Consider the following 18,970-nt stretch of genomic DNA (forward strand, 5'->3'; position numbering starts at 1 on the left):
ATAAGTTCATTGTTCCTTATTTAGTGTTGCACAACATTACCACATGCATGTATGGTGGAATGAAGCCTGGATACTTTGTCAGCCCATTGCTTTCCTGTTGTCATATTTCCCCATTCTCACAAATCTTATGCAGCACAGTGAACAGACAGTCTTCATTCATTGTGCTGCAGATTGGTAAGAGTGAATGTGAAGTGATATGTAAAGCTGTTCCTTATTTGTTTTGGAATGGCCACCTGTGTGCATGCGTGTGTGTTTTTTTTGTGCATGCTTGTGTTTCTATGCTTGCGTGCATGCATCTGTGTCTGTGTGCGCGCACGTGCCTGTGTGTTTTTGTGTCAGTGTGGGTGGGTGGGTGTGTAGGTGTGTGTGCGCTTGTTTGTGTGAGTACTGTGCATGTGCGTGCACTTACTTGTGACGGACATGAAGACCCCAGAGGCAAAGTACAGGAAAGATGTGTAGCTGTTCCACCAAGGGTTCCACCCTGCTTTTCTATTTCACTCTTTCTTTCTTTCTTTCTCTCTCTGTGCTGTTGTAAATCCAGTTTGATAGCCTGAATGGCAACAGTCAATATAGATGCCACCTACCACCTGCCGCTGTATGGAAGCTCTACCGACTAGTTCAAATAGCAGAGTAACTAAGGAAGCTTTGGAGACCTACCGTACAATGTGAAGAAAATCTGAAATAACAGTTGGGCTCCACTTGCCAACAAACCAGCATGGCTAGACTTTTCCTGCAAGGGAGGTATGTTTTATCACCTTTAGTGATTTTTTTCTCCCTCTCTCTCTCTCTCTCTCTCTCTCTCAATCTCAGTTTTTTTCTCCCTCTCTCTTTTTACAGTATTTGGGAACGTTTCAATGGATTTTGTTCTGTTTGGAGTTAATTATTAATAAGATACCTCTCTAGATTTGTTGCTATTCATTTTCACTTTCATGTACTTACAGTTGAAGTCGGAAGTTTACATACACCTTAGCCAAATACATTTAAACTCAGTTTTTCACAATTCCTGACATTTAATTCAAGTAAAAACCCTGTCTTAGGTCAGTTAAGATCACCACTGTATTTTAAGAATGTGAAATGTCAGAATAATAGTAGACAGAATTATTTATTTCAGCTTTTATTTCTTTCATCACATTCCCAATGGGTCAGAAGTTTACATACACTCAATTAGTATTTGGTAGCATTGCCTTTACATTGTTTAACTTGGGTCAAACGTTTCGGGTAGCCTTCCACAAGCTACATAGTTCACTTACTTACACATTTGCCATGACAATGTGTGACAATGAGTTGGCATGGTGGCACAAACAGACTGGCACTCATTCTATAGAGTCAATGATGACAGCTATTACAGTATCATGGGGAAGTGTTGTGGGGAAGTTGATATTGGGACGTAGTATACTTAAGGTATAAGTGAGGCAACTTTTCAGTCAATTCCTCTGTTATAACATCTATATTTAATGTTCATAGGCAGGGATAGAAATGCACTTGCCAATCAGGAAAGTCAGGAGTATTTTATGGCTGCTGGAATATTATAATCACTTTCTTCGAAATTATAAATTATCTATTTACACGCAAAAATACAAAAAATCATTTTTTGCAGTTTTAGGCTTCTGTTATTTTCTGCAGTTGTTTTCAGTCAAAAATGTCACCCACAGAGAAAACTCAACTTGCCTGACTGCTGAGTTCAACTTCCATTCCCTTGCTCTGGGTATTAGGGCAACCCTTAATGTCAACCCCTGATAGGCATTGTCACATTTCCACATTTCATCTGTCACATTACTCAAAGGCTGTGTGCAATAGGACATTATTTGATTTGTATTTTTCCTGTATTTTATTTCCTGTGTTTATGAATTGATATGTAAAAAAAACATGATTGTATGTGCGGGAAGACACAGACTGTCACGTTCCTGACCTATTTCTGTTAGTTTGTTGTATGTGTTAGTTGGTCAGGACGTGAGTTTGGGTGGGCATTCTATGTTGTCTGTTTCTATGTTGGTTTAAGGGTTGCCTGGTATGGCTCTCAATTAGAGGCAGGTGTTTGGCGTTCCTCTAATTGAGAGTCATATTTAGGTAGGTTGTTTCACAGTGTTCGTTGTGGGTGGTTGTCTCCTGTGTCTGTATGTATGTTCGTGCCACACGGGACTGTAGCGTTTGTTTGTAGTCGTGTACCTGTTCGTGTGTTCTTCACGTTATATGTAAGTTCGTGTCCAGGTCTGTTTTCATCGTTTATTTGTTTTGTAGTTTATTCAAGTATAGTTCGTTTTCTGTCTTCGTTGTTTTGTCGTGTCTTAAATAAATCATGTCATCATACCTCGCTGCACATTGGTCTTCAGATCCCTCTCTCCTCTCCTCGTCTGAGGAGAAGGAGGATTTAGAGTATCGTTACACAGACAGATACATATTCTCTTGGAGGAAGCGAAACAGGGGTTAACCATATATGTTTAAGTACCATATTTAATTAAGTAGTTGTCACTTGTTAGTTTATGATTATCTGTTGTAACTGAGTACTGATTTTCTTACCTGTTTAACTGTCAGTATCAAAGTGTGACAGTGTTGCATGTTGTGGTTAAGGCTTGACGCCAGACTGGATTCAAGGACACACTGATAGTTTATCTATGACACTGTGTGGTTATGTGTGTAGCTGATGTTGTGACTTCCTACAAGCTGTCTGATGTTTACGGAACATTGAAAATGCTGTGTGATTAATGTATAAGGGCTGCCTCGTTACAGAATGTATTTGCTTCTGCTCTGGAGGTGTTCTTGCTGAATTCTTGTAATATACTTGGATATTATCAACAACTGCTCTCCTTTTGGTTCACCTGAAAATTCCCATTATACTGTGAGACCATGATTTCTGATTTGGATTTGTCATGGGGATATTTTTGGATCATGTTGCCTACGGCAGGTGTATTGTCGAGAGCAAAGAGCGATTGGTCAGGTGTCACGCTCTGGCCTTAGTATTATTTGTTTTCTTTATTATTTTAGTTAGGTCAGGGTGTGACATGGGGTATGTGTGTGTTTTGGGTGATTATATGGTATAGGGGGTGTTGGTTGTAGTGTATGGGTTTGTGTTGAGTGTATGTGTCTAGGTATGTCTATGGTTGAGTGTAGGTGTTTAGGAAAGTCTATGGTTGCCTGATTTGGTTCTCAATCAGAGACAGCTGGTTATTGTTGTCTCTGATTGGGAGCCATATTTAAGGTAGCCATAGGCTTTAGGTGTTTGTGGGTAATTGTCTATGTGTAGTGTTTGTGTCAGCACTATCTGTATTATTAGCTTCACGGTCGTCAATTTTGTTATTTTGTTAGTTCGTGATTAGTTGTTCGCTTGTTTTTTCTCTCTTCTTAAAATAAAGAAGATGTATTTTGCACACGCTGCGCCTTGGTCCGTCTCTCCTCCACACGATCGTGACATCAGGAAATGAAGATGGTCCGTGAACTGATACTGCGGGTCAATCAGTCTCACAGTATATTGTGGACCAGGAGGTGGGGTTCATATCTCCTATATGATCTGTTTTTATGTGAACTATGTAGTTGTGACCTTCCTTTAAGGCTGCATCCCAAATGGCACCATATTCCCTTTATAGTGCTCTACTTTTGACCAGGGCACATATTAAGTCTGTTCCCTTTTTTCCCCATTGTACTGTAGTAGTACGTCCCACTGGTAACGTTCCACCATAATTGGCCTGGTTGCAATTCTGATTCCCACCGAACCTTGTGTTCCTAAAAACGTAAGAACGTGTCAGAGAAAACGGACTTATTTCCATTGCTCAACACACCGCAGCCTCTGCATGTGTGTGTGTGTGTGTGTGGTTGTGGATGTCGTCACTGATGATAGTTTTTCTCAGACACACTACGAGCACTGTGAGACTGCAGAAGTAGCCTGTCCCCACCCGTTTTAACGAAGCAGCTCACCGGAGGATCAAGTGTGTGTGTACGCAGTTCTGCCTGCCCTTCTCTAGTAAGGGCTCCCATGCAGCAGGGCTAAAGGTTTCTTCAGGTCAACTTATCACGCTGTTCTTCCATTCTGTAATCGCATGGACCAGTTTTACCTACACGTTTTCTCCATTTGTTTACAAAACATTCAGTTGCAATTGAGTTGAACTTGCGTTCACATGCAATAGTTATTTTTCTCTTTGGTCGTTCAAATAAAATTCCAGAATGGTGATAGGTACTGTTAAACCTGACACTACTACAATGTAAACTGTCAGATCATGCTTTCGGGTTTTAGATGCTTTCGGGTTTTAGTAAATCAAATCGAATCAATTCCAATGTTATTAGTCACATGCGCCGAATACAACAGGTGTAGACCTTACAGTGAAATGCATATTTACGAGGCCCTAACCGACAATGTAGTTAAAAAAATACGGATAAGAATAAGAGATAAAAAATAACAATATATACAGGGGGGTGCCGGTGCCGGAGTCAATGTGTGAGGGTAGTATGTACATGTAGGTAGAGTTAATTAAAGTTACTATGCATAGATAACAACAGAGAGCGGCAGTGGTGTGGAGAGGGGGGGGGGGCAATGCGAATAGTCTGGGTAGCCATTTGATCAGATGTTCAGGGGTCTTATGGCTTGGGGGTAGAAGCTGTTTAGAAGCCTCTTGGACCTAGACTTGGTGCACCGGGAACACTTGCCACGTGGTAGCAGGGAGAACAGTCTATGACTAGGGTGGCTGGAGTCTTTAATCATTTTTAGGGCCTTCCTCTTAACACCGCCTGGTATAGAGGTCCTGGATGGCAGGAAGCTTGGTCCCAGTGATGTACTGGGCCGTTCGCACTACCCTCTGAAGTGCCTTGCGGTCGGAGGCCGAGCAGTTGCAATACCAGGCAGTGATGCAACCAGTCAAGATGCTCTTGATGGTGCAGCTGTAGAACCTTTTGAGGATCTGAGGACCCATGCCAAATCTTTTCAGTCTCCTGAGGGGGAATAGGTTTTGTCGTGCCCGCTTCATGACTGTCATGGTGTGCTTGGACCATGTTAGTTTGTTGTTGATGTCGACACCAAGGAATTGAAGCTCTCAAACTGCTCCACTGCAGCCCCTTCGATGAGAATGGGGGCATGCTCGGTCCTCTTTTTCCTGTAGTCCACAATCATCTCCTTTGTCTTGATCACGTTGAGGGAGAGGTAGTTGTCCTGGCATTACACGGCCAGGTCTCTGACCTCCTCCCTATAGGCTGTCTGGATGTTGTCGGCAAATATAATGATGGTGTTGGAGTCGTGCCTGGCCGTGCAGTCATGAGTGAACAGGGAGAACAGGAGGGGGATGAGCACGCACCACTGAGGGGCCCCTGTGTTGAGGATCAGCGTGACGGATGTGTTGTTACCTAACCTTACCACCTGGTGGCGGCCCGTCAGGAAGTCCAGGATCCAGTTGCAGAGGGAGGTGTTTAGTCCCAGGGTCCTTAGCTTATTGATGAGCTTTGAGGGCACTATGGTGTTGAATGCTGAGCTGTAGTCAATGAATAGCATTCTCACATAGGTGTTCCTTTTGTCCAGGTGAGAAAGGGCAGTGTGGAGTGCAATAGAGACTGCATCATCTGTGGATCTGTTGGGGCGGTATGCAAATTGGAGTGGGTCTAGGGGTTCTGGGGTGATGGTGTTGATGTGAGCCAATACCAGCCTTTCAAAGGACTTCATGGCTACAGATGTGAGTGCTACGGGTCGGTAGTCATTTAGGCAGGTTACCTTAGTGTTCTTGGGCACGGTGGTGGTCTGCTTAAAACATGTTGGTATTACAGACTCGGACAGAGAGAGGTTGAAAATGTCAGTGATGACACTTGCTAGTTGGTCAGTGCATGCTCGCAGTACACATCCTGGTAATCTGTCTGGCCCTGCGACCTTGTGAATGTTGACCTGTCTAAAGGTCTTACTCACGTCGGCTGCGTAGAGCTTGATCACACAGTCTTCCTTGTACAGTTGGTGCTCTAATACATGTTTCAGTGTTATTTGCCTCGAAGCGAGCATAGAAGTAGTTTAGCTTGTCCGCAAGGCTCATGTCACTGGGTAGCTCTCGGCTGTGCTTCCCTTTGTAGTCTGTAATGGTTTGCAGGTCCTGACACGTCCGACGAGCATCTTAGTCCTGTATTGACGCTGTGCTTGTTTGATGGTTCGTCGGAAGGCATAGCAGGATTTCTTATAAGCTATAAATAAAGGTAAGAAGTTGCAAAGTGGATTAAGTGGGTGTCTATATTTATTTGTCCTATTTCACACATGTACAAGTGTGTATTAATTGGAAATGTTTTTCTTTGTTGCATATCCCAAAGACACCCTAGGAGAGTGGGATCATGGCCATGATCAGCCATTATCAACAGCAACCCTGAAGCAATTTGGGTTAAGTGCCTTGCTGAATGACACATATTGTGTACTTTGTTGGCTTGGGGATTTGAACTAGCTGCCTTTCGGTTACTGGCCCAATGCTCTAACCGCTAGGCTACCTGCCACCCTGCTTCATTATAAAGTGTAGGGATAGGCTATCTCCGCATTCCCACAGTGCTCGTATTGTGTCTGAGAAAAACTATCTTACTTGATAACATCTCCACCCACACACACACACACACAAAAGATTAGAGGTTGCAGTGTTGAGCAATGGAAATAAGTCAATTTGCTCTGACATGTTCTTAGGTATTTGTCTAACAGCAACTGTCAACAACAGAAGTTTCCATGGAAGGCAGAAATGGGACCAGGCCAATAATGGTGGAATGGGTCAACAAATGTATGTGACAGTCTACGCATGCTCCCCCACGCAGGGTTTGTGAGAGTGATACATTGCACTGATGTCCATAACCGTTTACATGCTGTGTACAGTATACACTGAGTGGACCATTCTTGATACACACAATAAACTTTTGAGCGTCAAAAACCCAGCAGCGTTGCAGTTCTTGACACATTCAAAGCGGTGAGCCTGGCACCTACCACCACACACCATTCAAAAGCCACTTAAATATTTTGTCTTGCCCCATTCACCCTCGAAATGGCACATACACAATCCCTGTCTCAATTGCCTCAAGGCTTAAAAATATTTATTTTACCTCTACGGGATCGGTGTCCCCCGATTTTCCAACAGTCTTGACGGAGTTCCCACATTGAGCACTTGTTGGCTGCTTTTCCTTCACTCTGCATTCCAACTCATCCCAAACCATCTCAATTAGGTTGAGGTCGGGTGATTGTGGAGGCCAGGTCATCTGATGCAGCACTCCATCACTCTGCTTCTTGGTCAAATAGCCCTTACACAGCCTGGAGGTGTGTTGGGTTATTGTCCTGTTGAAAAACAAATGACAGTCCCACTAAGCGCAAACCAGATGACCATGCTGGTTAAGTGTGCCATGAACTTTTAATAAATCACTGACAGTGTCACCAGAAAAGCACCCCACACCATCACACCTCCTCCTCCATGCTTTACGGTGGGAAACACACATGCGGAGATCATCCGTTCACCTTCTCTGCATCTCACAAAAGACAAGGCGGATGGAACCGAAAAGGACAGATTTCCACCGGTCTACTGTCCATTGATCATTATTCATGGCCCAAGCAAGTCTTCTTCTTATTTGTGTCCTTTAGTAGTGGTTTCTTTGCAGCAATTCAACCATGAAGGCCTGATTCATGCATTCTCCTCTGAACAGTTGATGTTGAGATGTGTCTGTTACTTGAACCCTGTGAAGCATTTATTTGGGCTGCAATTTCTGAGGCTGGTAACTCTAATGAACTTATCCTCTGCAGCAGAGGTCACTCTGGGTCTTTCTTTCCTGTGGCGGTCCTCATGAGAGCCAGTTTCATCATAGATGGTTTTTGCGACTGCACTTGAAGAAAGTTTAGAAGTTCTTGAAATTTCCCGCATTGACTGACCTGCATGTCTTAAAGTGATGGACTGTAATTTCTCTTTGCTTATTTGAGCTGTTCTTGTCATAATATGGACTTGGTCTTTTACCAAATAGGACTATCTTCTGTATACCAAACCAACCTTGTCACAACACAGGTGATTGGCTCAAATGCATTAAGGAAAGATATTCCACAATGTACTTTTAACAATGCACACCTGTTCATTGAAATGTATTCCAGGTGACTACCTCAGGAAGCTGGTTGAGAGAATGCCAAGAGTGTGCAAAGCTGTCATTGTGTCAAAGGGTGGCTACTTTGAAGAATCTCAAATATAACATATATTTTGATTTGTTTAACACTTTTTTGGTTACTACATGATTCCATATGTGTTATTTCATAGTTTTTGACGTCTTCACTATTATTCTACAATATAGATAATAGTAATTTAAAGAAAAACCTTGGAATGAGTAGGTGTGTCCAAATGTTTGACTGGTACTGTATGTGGTCACCCCTGTTTTACATCCTACAAAGCTCAGTTACAGTAGGGGCACAGTTTTGGGGGTTACAATGACAACAGCTTTAAGTCCTGGTTCCAAAGTGGCATCGTGATTTTTGTGCATGTGTACTATGATGGCTCTCGACTGTCATTCATATCCAAGGCCAATTTCTTTAAGCTCTTACAACTCAGAAATCGTATTCAATCGCTTCAACAGAATCTAAATGAATCTAAGGTATCTAGCAAAGTCCCTGTATCTAGCAAAACCACAGTTTTGTTCAGTAATCCACAGGCTCTCAAAAGGCAGACGAAAAATCCAAAAAGTATCCGTAAAGTTTGTAGAAACATGTCAAACGATGTTTATAATCAATCCTCATGTTGTTTTTAGCCTAAATAATCGATAATATTTCACCTGGACAATAACGTTGTCAATATAAAAAGTAGACAAGAAAGGCACGCTCTCGGTCTTGCGCATGAAAAACCTCTGGGACACTGTAGGGTCCACTCATTCAGAGTGGTCTTACTCTATCATTTTTCAGAATACAAGCGTGAAACAATTTCTAAAGACTGTTGACATCTAGTGGAAGCCACGGGAAGTGCAATTTGAGTCCTAAGTCAATGGATACTGTAATGGCATTCAATAGAAAACTACAAACATAAAAGAAATCCCACTTCCTGGATGGATTTTTCTCAGGTTTTTGCCTGCCAAAGCAGTTCCGTTATACTCACAGACATTATTTTAACAGTTTTGGAAACGTTAGAGTGTTTTCTATCCAAATCTACCAATTATATGCATATCCTAGCTTCTGGGCCTGAGTAGCAGGCAGTTTACTTTGGGCACGCTTTTCATCCAGAAGTGAAAATAGTGCCCCCTACCTTAGGGAAGTTAAGAACAAATTCTTATTTACAATGACTGCCTACACCGACCAAACCCAGACAACGCTGGGTCAATTGTGCACCGCCCTATGGGACTCCCAATCACGACCTGTTGTGATACAGCCTAGATTCGAACCAGGGTGTCTGTAGCACTGAGATGCAGTGCCTTAGACCGCTGTGCCACTCGGGAGATATGAGCAGGCATACAATACCAAAATCTCTTCAAAGTTTGTAGGCCTACCTTTCAGTGGGCAGGTGCTCAAAATGGAAAATGGGCCACACCACACTCACCACAACTTGTAAGCAAGCTAGTTACAGTCCCTCCTAAAGACATGATTGGTATCGGGAAAAGAGGGTGGGCTATCAGCTGATCATTGACGTTGGTGTAAATCTGTTAGTTAGATAAATCGAGCTTACTCATCCCAAAAAGCTGCCCTTTTTGTCCTCATGCTAGCTAGCAGTAGCCACCCTAGCCATTTTGGAATGGCAGTGTCAGCCAATCAGCTCCTTTGATCCATTCCAAAATGGCTGCAGTGGCTACTGCAAGCTAGCATGAAAAGAGAAGTTCTGGGAAACTAGCAGTATTTCAATGTATCAGTGTGGATAATGGTAACATTGAGTACAGTGGCATACACCATCATTGCATTGAGGTATGTTTTCAGACCCATGTTTCACACCGGCTCCACAGTGTTTAAAAACCCTTAAGACCCCAATAGAATTTTACAATGCTGCTGTAGATTACTGAGAATAGAGTATTTAAGTTGTATTACATTTTACAAAATTACTCAGTTAAAATGTACCAAATATAATATATTATACTTATGAATATTTACATAAAAATACCAAAATATGACCACAGGACAATATTCAGAAAGTATTTCAAAACCCACACAAAATAGGCTTATCAAGGCACAAAGCGAGACCCAGATGCAGACACAGGTGGCAGAAGGTTGGAGTCTTACAATGTTTAATAATCCAAAGGGGTAGGCAAGAGATTGGTCGTGGACAGGCAAAAGGTCAAAACCAGAGCAGAGTCCAGGAGGTACAGAGCGGCAGACAGGCTCGTGGTCAAGACAGGCAGAAAGGTCAGGCAGGTGGGTACAGAGTCCAGAAACAGGCAAGGGTCAAAACCAGGAGGACTAGAAAAAGGAGAACAGCAAAAAGGAGTACGGGGAAAAACAAGCTGGTTGACTTGAGTAAACATACAAGACAAACTGGCACAGAGAGACAGGAAACACAGGGATAAATAGACCAGGGAAAATAAGCGACACCTGGAGAGGGTGGAGACAATCACAGGAACAGGTGAAACAGATCAGGGCGTGACAAGGCTATTGGATTGGCAACGATTCATACTTATGTTACAATGTAAAAATGCAAACAACTATTCAGAGACTATTTCAAAATGTAGGTAACCTCTCTCAATAAGATTTATTACAGACCAGGCCTGAAACAAAATGTAGAAATAGTAGACTACTTTGACAACAGTTCAGTGAATGCAGCAAGTAGATAGAGACAGATAAAGAGAGAAGATACAAACCCAACAACTGTTCAGAGACAATAAAAGATTTGTAGGACAAATTCGTATTACACACACACACACGCGCACACGCACGTACGTACGCACGCACGCACGCACGCACGCACGCACGCACGCACGCACGCACGCACGCACGCACGCACACACGCACACACACACACACACACACACACACACACACACACACACACACACACACACACACACACACACACGCTCTCTACTCCACATCAACTCCTGCTTTTTTGCCTGACAGACTAATTACAGAGTTCACTGATTAGTTACGAAGATGGGACAGTTTCAAAATGAATTGTATCGGTAGAAACAGGACAAAACAAGCAACTCAAATCAAATGAAATGAAATGTTATTGGTCGCATACACATATTTATCAGATGTTATTGCGGGTGTAGCAAAATGCTTGTGTTCCTAGCTCCAACAGTGCAGTAATATCTAACAATACACACAAATCTAAAAGTAAAATAATTGCATTAAGAAATATATCAATATTAGGACAAGCAATGTCGGACAAGCAATGCATTAACTAATTGAATACAGTATATACATATGAAATGAGTAAAGCAGTATGTAAACATTATTAAAGTGACCTGTGATTCTATGTCTATGTATATAGGGTAGCAGCCTCTAAGGTGATGTAATAGTGATGGCTATTTAACAGTATGATGGCCTTGAGATAGAAGCTGTTTCTCAGTCTCTCGGTCCCAGCTTTGGTGCACCTCTACTGACCTCGCCTTCTGGATGATAGCGGGGTGAACAGGCAGTGGCTCAGGTGGTTGATGTCCCTGATTATCTTTTTTTGGGGCCTTCCTGTGACAGCGGGTGTTGTAGGTGTCCTGGAGGGCAGGCAGTGTGTCCCCGGTGATGCATTGGGCAGACCGCACCACCCTCTGGAGAGCCCTGCGGTTGTGGGCGGTGCAGTTAACGTACCAGGCGGTGATACAGGCCAACAGGATGCTCTCAATTGTGCATCTGTAAAAGTTTGTGAGGGTCTTCACCACACTGTCTGTGTGGGTGGACCATTTCACATCGTCAGTGATGTGTACGCTGAGGAAATTGAAGCTTTCCACCTTCTCCAATGCAGTCCCGTCAACGTGGAGATGGGCGTGCTTTTTCCCAAAGTCCACGATCAGCTCCTTCATTTTGTTGACATTGAGGGAGAGATTATTTTCCTGGCACCACTCCGCCAGGGCCCTCACCTCCTCCCTGTAGGCTGTCTCGTCTTTGTTGGTCATCAAGCCTACTGTGGTTGTGTCATCTGCAAACTTGATGATTGTGTTGGAGGCGTGTGTGGCCACGCAGTCATGGGTGAACAGGGAGTACAGGAAAGGGCTGAGCACACACCCTTGTGGGGCCACTGTGTTGAAGATCAGTGAAGTGGAGGTGTTGTTTCCTACCTTCACCACCTGAGGGCGGCCCATCAGGAAGTCCAGGACCCAGTTGCACAGGGCGGGATTCAGACCCAGGGCCCCGAGCTTGATGATGAGCTTGGAAGGTACGATGGTGTTGAAGGCTGAGCTATAGTCAATGAAATGCATTCTTACACAGGTATTCCTCTTGTCCAGATAGGATAGGGCAGTGAGCAGTGCAAGGACGATTGCATCGTCTGTGGATATATTGGGGCAGTAAGCAAATTTAAGTGGGTCTAGGGTGTCAGGTAAGGTAGAAGTGATATGATCCTTAACTAGCCTCTCAAAGCACTTCATGATGACAGAAGTGAGTGCTATGGGGCGATAATCATTTAGTTCAGTTACCTTTGCTTTCTTGGGTACAGGAACAATGCTGGACATCTTGAAGCAAGTGGGGACAGCAGACTGGGATAGGGAGAGATTGAATATGTCTGTAAACACTCCAGCCAGCTGGTCTGCGCATGCTCTGAGGACGCGGCTAGGGATGCCGTCTGAGCCGGAAGCCTTGCAAGGGTTAACACGTTTAAATGTCTTACTCACATCGGCCACAGAGAATGAGAGCCCACAGTCCTGGATAGCGGGTCGCTTTGATGGCACTGTGTTATCCTAAAAGGGAAAAAAAATAACAGTGGTCGAGTGTTTTCCCAGCGTGAGTACTACAGTCAATGTGTTGATAGAACTTCAATAGCGATTTCCTCAAATTTGCTTTGTTAAAATCCCCAGCTACAATAAATGCGGCCCCAGGATATGTGGTTTCCAGTTTGCATAAAGTCCAGTGTAATTCCTTGAGGGCCGTCGTGGTATCGGCTTGAGGCAGAATATACACGGCTGTGACTATAACCGAAGAGAATTCTCTTGGGAGGTAATACGGTCGGCATTTGATTGTGAGGTATTCTAGGTCGGGTGAACAAAAGGACTTGAGTTTCTGTACGTTATCACAATCAGTGGTTAATCATGAAACACACCACCGCCCTTTTCTTCCCGGAGAGTTCTTTATTCCTGTCTGCGTGATGTACTGAGAACCCAGCTGGCTGTATGGACGGGACAGTATATCTGGAGAGAGCCATGATGTGTTACAGTTCCTGATGTCTCTCTGGAAGGAGACCCTCGCCCTGAGCTCGTCTACTTTATTGTCCAGAGACTGAACATTCGTGAGTAATATACTCAGAAGCGGTGAATGGTGTGCTCGCCTCCTGAGTCTGACTAAAAGTCCACTGCAAGTACCTCTTCTCCGCCGACTGCGTTTTAAAACAGCCTCTGTTATAAGTTCAATTGCCGTGGGGGGTGCAAACAAAGGATACAATTTTGGAAAGTCGTATTCCTGGTCATACTGCTGGTGAGTTACCGCTGCTCTGATATCCAAAAGTTATTTCCGGCTGTATGTAATAACACAAAAAAACATTCTGAACTATTAATGTAAGAAATAACATACGAAATAACAAAATACTGCAAAGTTGCTTAGGTGCTAGAAGCAGAGCTGTCATGTTTGTCGGCGCCATCTTGCGGCACTGGTAGCTGGCTATGTAAACAAATATCCAACTAACCATTTGCGCTCCACTGCGCGGGCATCTACTACCCAAACACGACAACTAAGCTGTCAAATAATAGGAAAACAAGGCAATGTATAGCCTATGATTATCTGCACCTAGCAAATACGACAAACCATAACCTAAGCCCAAACATAAACACAAATTACTCTAGCCAATCACTCGAGCTCCACCGCTGATGTGCTTGCCTGTACCAACCAAGTTATCATGACATGATTTGCTAATCTGTGAGCTATTCCCCAAATTTCTAGGTGTCTAGCAAGTTAATTTTGCGAAATTGACACAGATATTATTGTTAGAAAAACTAGGCCATTCGCAGGCGCTATAGTAATTTAAAGAAATGCTGTTGATGGCCGCTATGGGTTAGAAAGGGTTAATGTAAAAAATTATTGCGTTCTGACCCCAGTGCAGCTCAGTTTAAACAAGCGTAATGGTAGAATCTTCTGGCAAGGAACGGACGGGGAACCAACGGACGGATTGGGGGGTGGCGAACAACAATGACAAAAAATGTATACAAAGAAATATATTTCGGTGGGAAATTATACCACCACCTAAAAGGGAACTTTGGAGACTGTACAGGTAGAACCATATATGTGCACATGCCTGAGTTACAGTTAAGTAAGGAGTTTGTAAACTTCAGTTTAGCTAAAGAGTTGTATATGTGTGTTTGTTTTTCAGGATGAAGATGCAAAGGCACAAGTCTTTTTTCTTCTGCGCATTTGCTCTGTGTGTCTTCTCCCAGCTTCACAACTACAAGGCGCTCCACCACATGCCTATACTGAGTGAGCTGTATGCCTCCTCCGTCAATGCCCTGAGTTTCCTCTGGAGAGGGAAGGGGAACCCTTCAAACAATGCTCACCCAGAGAGGAGGCCTCTACCTGGGCCTGTACCCTCCGACACTGGCCTGTGGGAACCAGAGGACCAGGGAAACGCAGAGGTGGGGAGAAAGATTGGGCGTGGCAGTGAGGTGAGTGGACAGATGACATGGCTTTCCCCATACATTGTTTTGGGTCTATATGACATTGTCATTGATATGTTTCATTTGACTCCTATTGTTCTCCCACTCAGGACCCATGGCGCAAGGAGCAGCCTGACTCAGGGAATGTAAACAGAATGACGGTCACTCTCCCAGACCCCAAAGGACCATGGGGGGAACTTCACAAACGGAGCTTCCATCTTAGCGATGACCCCACCCCGTTCTTTGTGCGCACCAAGTCTGGAGCATACTGCTTCAGAGAGGGGACGGAAATGGCTTCTTTCAAAGACCATTTAGGACAAAAGGCCCAGGAACCCGGAGAGGGCCAGCGTAAGATCCTGCATGCACACCAAGAGGAACCCAAGTCAGCCCACGAGAAAACAGCCTGGGGGAAAAGGCTGGGGAAGTGTATGTGTCGCCCAGGCTGGCACGGCCCTCACTGTGGCATCCCCACCATGGTGCAACACTCCAACCTGCCCACTAAGGCGCGTCTGACACCAAGAAAGGTTCCTCGAAGGGTCATCAATGCCATTAATATCAACCACGAGTTTGACCTCCTCCACGCCCGCTTTCATGAGTTGGCTGACGCTGTGGACCTCTTCCTGGTGTGTGAGTCAAACTTCACAGCCTACGGAAATTCCAAGCCACTGCACTTCCTGCGCCTTCTGCTTAACGGAACCTACAACTATGTGCAGCACAAGATCCTTTACGTATTCCTCGATCACTTCCCTAATGGTGGCCAGCAGAACGGGTGGATTGCTGACGACTACCTGCGAACATTTCTAAGCCGTGACGGGATGTCCAGGGTGCAAGGCGCCAGGCCAGATGATGTCTTCCTCATCAACGATGCAGACGAGATCCCTGCCCGCGAGGGCATCCTCTTCCTCAAACTCTACGATGGCTGGACGGAACCTGTGTCCATCCACATGAGAAAGTCCCTTTATGGTTTCTTCTGGAGACAGCCCGGGACACTGGAAGTCCACTCCGTCTGCACTGTCGCCATGCTCTTCACTGTCTACAATGGAAACGGGATATTACTGAGGCGCAGGGAATACTTCTCCATGCCGGGTTTCCGGAACTATCAGAGGGAGAGTGGACACATCCTGGTGCACTGGTCCATTGGGAGCCCCGTCCACTACGCAGGCTGGCACTGTTCCTGGTGCTTCAGACCAGAGGGAATTTCCGAAAAGCTCATCTCTGCCCAGAATGGAGACTTCCCCCGCTGGGGCGACTACGTGGAAAAACGAGACCTGAATTACATCAAGGGCTTGATCCGGACTGGGGGATGGTTCGATGGCTCGGTGGGGGAGTACCCACCCACAGACCCTAAAGAGCCTATGTACGCACCCAAATATCTATTAAAGAACTTTCAGCTGTATCGCTACGTACTTGATAACCCATATGCCTGAATCTGGTAGAAAACCGGTGAGGATTATTTTCTCATTGTTGATTTCAATGGAAGGATGATTAATTTCAAGGGATGTTTCCTGAACACAACATCTCTCTGAATTTGGATCTATGAAACCTCCACCTTCCCCTCTGATTGAAGGTTCAGGCTGTCCACTTCCTGTCTAGACGAAGTAACTACCAGGTGAGAGGAGGGGTGATGAAGGACATCTGAGGGTAATTTAACTGCTGTTGATCTTGTGGGGGTTTTGCACAGTTTTTATCAGACTCACTCTATTCAACTCTGTCCCTTTTCGATCACAATATTAACAGTTTAACGATCCTCAACGACAAAGGCCTCTTCTGCTCCAGATCATTCAAAGACCGGATTCCAGTTGGGACATGATGACTGTTGACTTTTGTACAGTTCCTAACTGTAGACGTGATGGCAGACAGGTATATATGTATAGAAGATCTATCTGATGATGGCCAATGGCCAGTGATACTGTAGTTTTCCCTCAGTCAGATCAACAATGTGCTTCTAGTGCCACCAGTTTTGCGTTTCCAGAGACCTTTGTGAAGAAAGAGACCTGAAAAACGATCAGTGCACCTTTCTGTGGTGGTGGTGGTAAAACTGTGTTACTGTGCTGAAATGGTTGTTCGAACAACACAGGGAAATATAGCGGGAAAGGGAAAGTCGGTTTTATATTGTTTAATACAAACCCAGCTATCCCTCACTAATGCACTATTGGTTTATCTTAGCCGTCGCTTGCTTTGACTACATAACTATCTTATAGCCTTCTTGTAAACAGATCATTTATGGTGTACAGATGAATGAATTTGAGGCCAAAAAGCATATGTAATTAGAACTACGTGATCCTGCCAAACAGTTGTCACAACGCTTTTAGACATTTCTGTAATCTGTATGCATTGTTCATTGAGAGAGACATTTCTTGAGAAACAAAATCCTTCTTCTTCTGCTATGGTCTGGTGATTCACATCACGTCTGCTATTTCAATCTGTTCTAGATAGTCAGCTTTACATTCATAAGCAAACATAATGGTTTCCTTGGTTTTGTCCTTTAAAAATGCATTGCAATTCTTCACAATTTAAAACGATTCCCCATGAGAATACTATTCTTACAGCTCCTACCGACATGTTCCCTGTGAATAGGATGTATACCAACGACACCGATGAATGTAATTGAGAGTTTATTGCAATTTTATTGCTTAGTTAAGAAACAACAGACTGTCTGCTATCAATCAGATCAACCTTTGATACGCTGCAAGTCATTGGTGTCCGCCTAGAGTAGACTGAGAGGCCTATTCAGTGGAAACTGGTGATTAACAAAAGAAACAAAAATGAATGATGTAATGAATATCTTAGTTCATTCTTGTTTTGCACTGTTTTGCACTGTAGACATTGTTTTGTTGAATAGCTACAGGACATGAATCCAAACCTATTGGCAGTAAAAGCAGTAACAGGACGACATAAAGACAGACAAAAGTTCACAAAAATAAGTCATTTATTACTTTTATTACATAAATATTAGTATATTTTTAGTTCCATTTTTGGTCATTTATTAAATGTATTTATTTTTTAGTCATGCCTCTATTTACCGTGCTTGGCTTGGGCAGGAGCTCAGCTGAGCTGAGTACTGGCACCTCAAATGTTCTACTGCTTGAGCCTACACATCTTATAGAATATTAGCTCAAAAGTATTGTGGCGCTCCTGCACCTAAATATAAACAGTGCCAGCACCCAAAATGAGTACTGAAATAGGTTCCAAGTCAAGTACTGTCTATTTATCCCCAGATAAATATACAATATTAGGAAGTTTAAGACTGCTGTTAACTGTTGTTAAATCTTTGATAGATTGACTCTATTTTATGAAATAGAGTCATGTCAATGTGGACACTTTTGTTCAGAATTAGCTTTAGCACCTCCTTGTCTTGGGAGAATGACTTTGGGAATAAGGGGATAATAATAATTTATTGGTTATTGCTGATGTTTCTGTTTGGAATCTGATGCTTGTGAATGGATGCTCTGACTTGCAGTTTGCACACATTCTCAGCCAAAGTGTCTACATTTAAAGACCAGAATCTCAGGAATCTTAAAGAATGGCATCCCAACTACAGGGACTACACTGTTGTTCAATGAGGCAGCATGTTCACATTGACAACAAAAAAAAAGCCTTGGATGTGGTTGACTTTGCGTTTTTAGGGGGATTTAGACATCTGCATGGTCTTTTGTCATTTATAATTTCTGGATGGTGTCCAATAATTTTTGTGCCACAATGAGGTATAGCTCCCGGGTTCTAACTTCATTAACAGATTGTTTAAATAAATCAACAACTAAGGTGACTTATTTTGAATCTTGTGCAAGACCTGAGACTCTTTCCTCTTCCTTTATCAATCATTTCGCTACATATTTTATTGTACATGTCCCAATGTCCCAATGTGAATCGTGTCAGAAATAGCTGTTCAGTTGACTGACAAAAACGAGTCGTTTAACAGCCATAATGAAAGTGAATGTGTTAATTACCTAGCATTACCTACCTACTAGAGTGGCAGGTAGCCTGGAGGTTAGATTGTTGGGCCAGTAACTGAAAGGTGGTGTCACGCCTGCTCTCGCTCTTCCCCCCTGGCACTCGAGGGCACCAGGCTCCCCAGCATTACGCACTCCTGCAACCATCATTACGCACACCTGCCTTCCCCCCGTCGCACGCATCATCGATTATTGGACTCACCTGGACTCAATCACCTCTGTCATTACCTCCCCTATATCTGTCTGTTCCCCTGCTCTGTTCCCCGCTTCGGCATTGTCGTTTGTTGTTGTTTACCCGTGTGCTGACGCTGTTCCTATTTGGTTACCTGTCTGTTCCTGAATAAATGTTGACTCCCAGTACCTGC

General features: G+C 43.8%; 1 protein-coding gene across 1 annotated transcript; it reads left to right on the top strand.

Annotated features, from left to right (window-relative positions):
* Positions 1 to 216: 216 nt before the first annotated feature.
* Positions 217 to 18,970, top strand: LOC139580823 (beta-1,4-mannosyl-glycoprotein 4-beta-N-acetylglucosaminyltransferase-like). The gene is made up of 3 exons (XM_071409868.1): positions 217 to 741; positions 14,376 to 14,664; positions 14,766 to 18,970. Exons 1-3 carry the CDS (start codon positions 716 to 718, stop codon positions 16,080 to 16,082), a joined length of 1,632 nt encoding a protein of 543 aa, XP_071265969.1. The 5' UTR covers positions 217 to 715; the 3' UTR covers positions 16,083 to 18,970.

This window comes from Salvelinus alpinus, chromosome 1 (assembly GCF_045679555.1).
Source record: "Salvelinus alpinus chromosome 1, SLU_Salpinus.1, whole genome shotgun sequence".
Taxonomy (NCBI): domain Eukaryota; kingdom Metazoa; phylum Chordata; class Actinopteri; order Salmoniformes; family Salmonidae; genus Salvelinus; species Salvelinus alpinus.

What these genes read in the sequence shown, in the direction of transcription:
- LOC139580823 (XM_071409868.1), top strand. Translation starts at nt 716, where the DNA reads ATGGCTAGACTTTTCCTGCAAGGGAG. An exon ending in AGACTTTTCCTGCAAGGGAG is followed by an intron (nt 742 to 14,375) that starts GTATGTTTTATC and finishes TTTGTTTTTCAG; the next exon opens with GATGAAGATGCAAAGGCACA. An exon ending in AGATTGGGCGTGGCAGTGAG is followed by an intron (nt 14,665 to 14,765) that starts GTGAGTGGACAG and finishes TCTCCCACTCAG; the next exon opens with GACCCATGGCGCAAGGAGCA.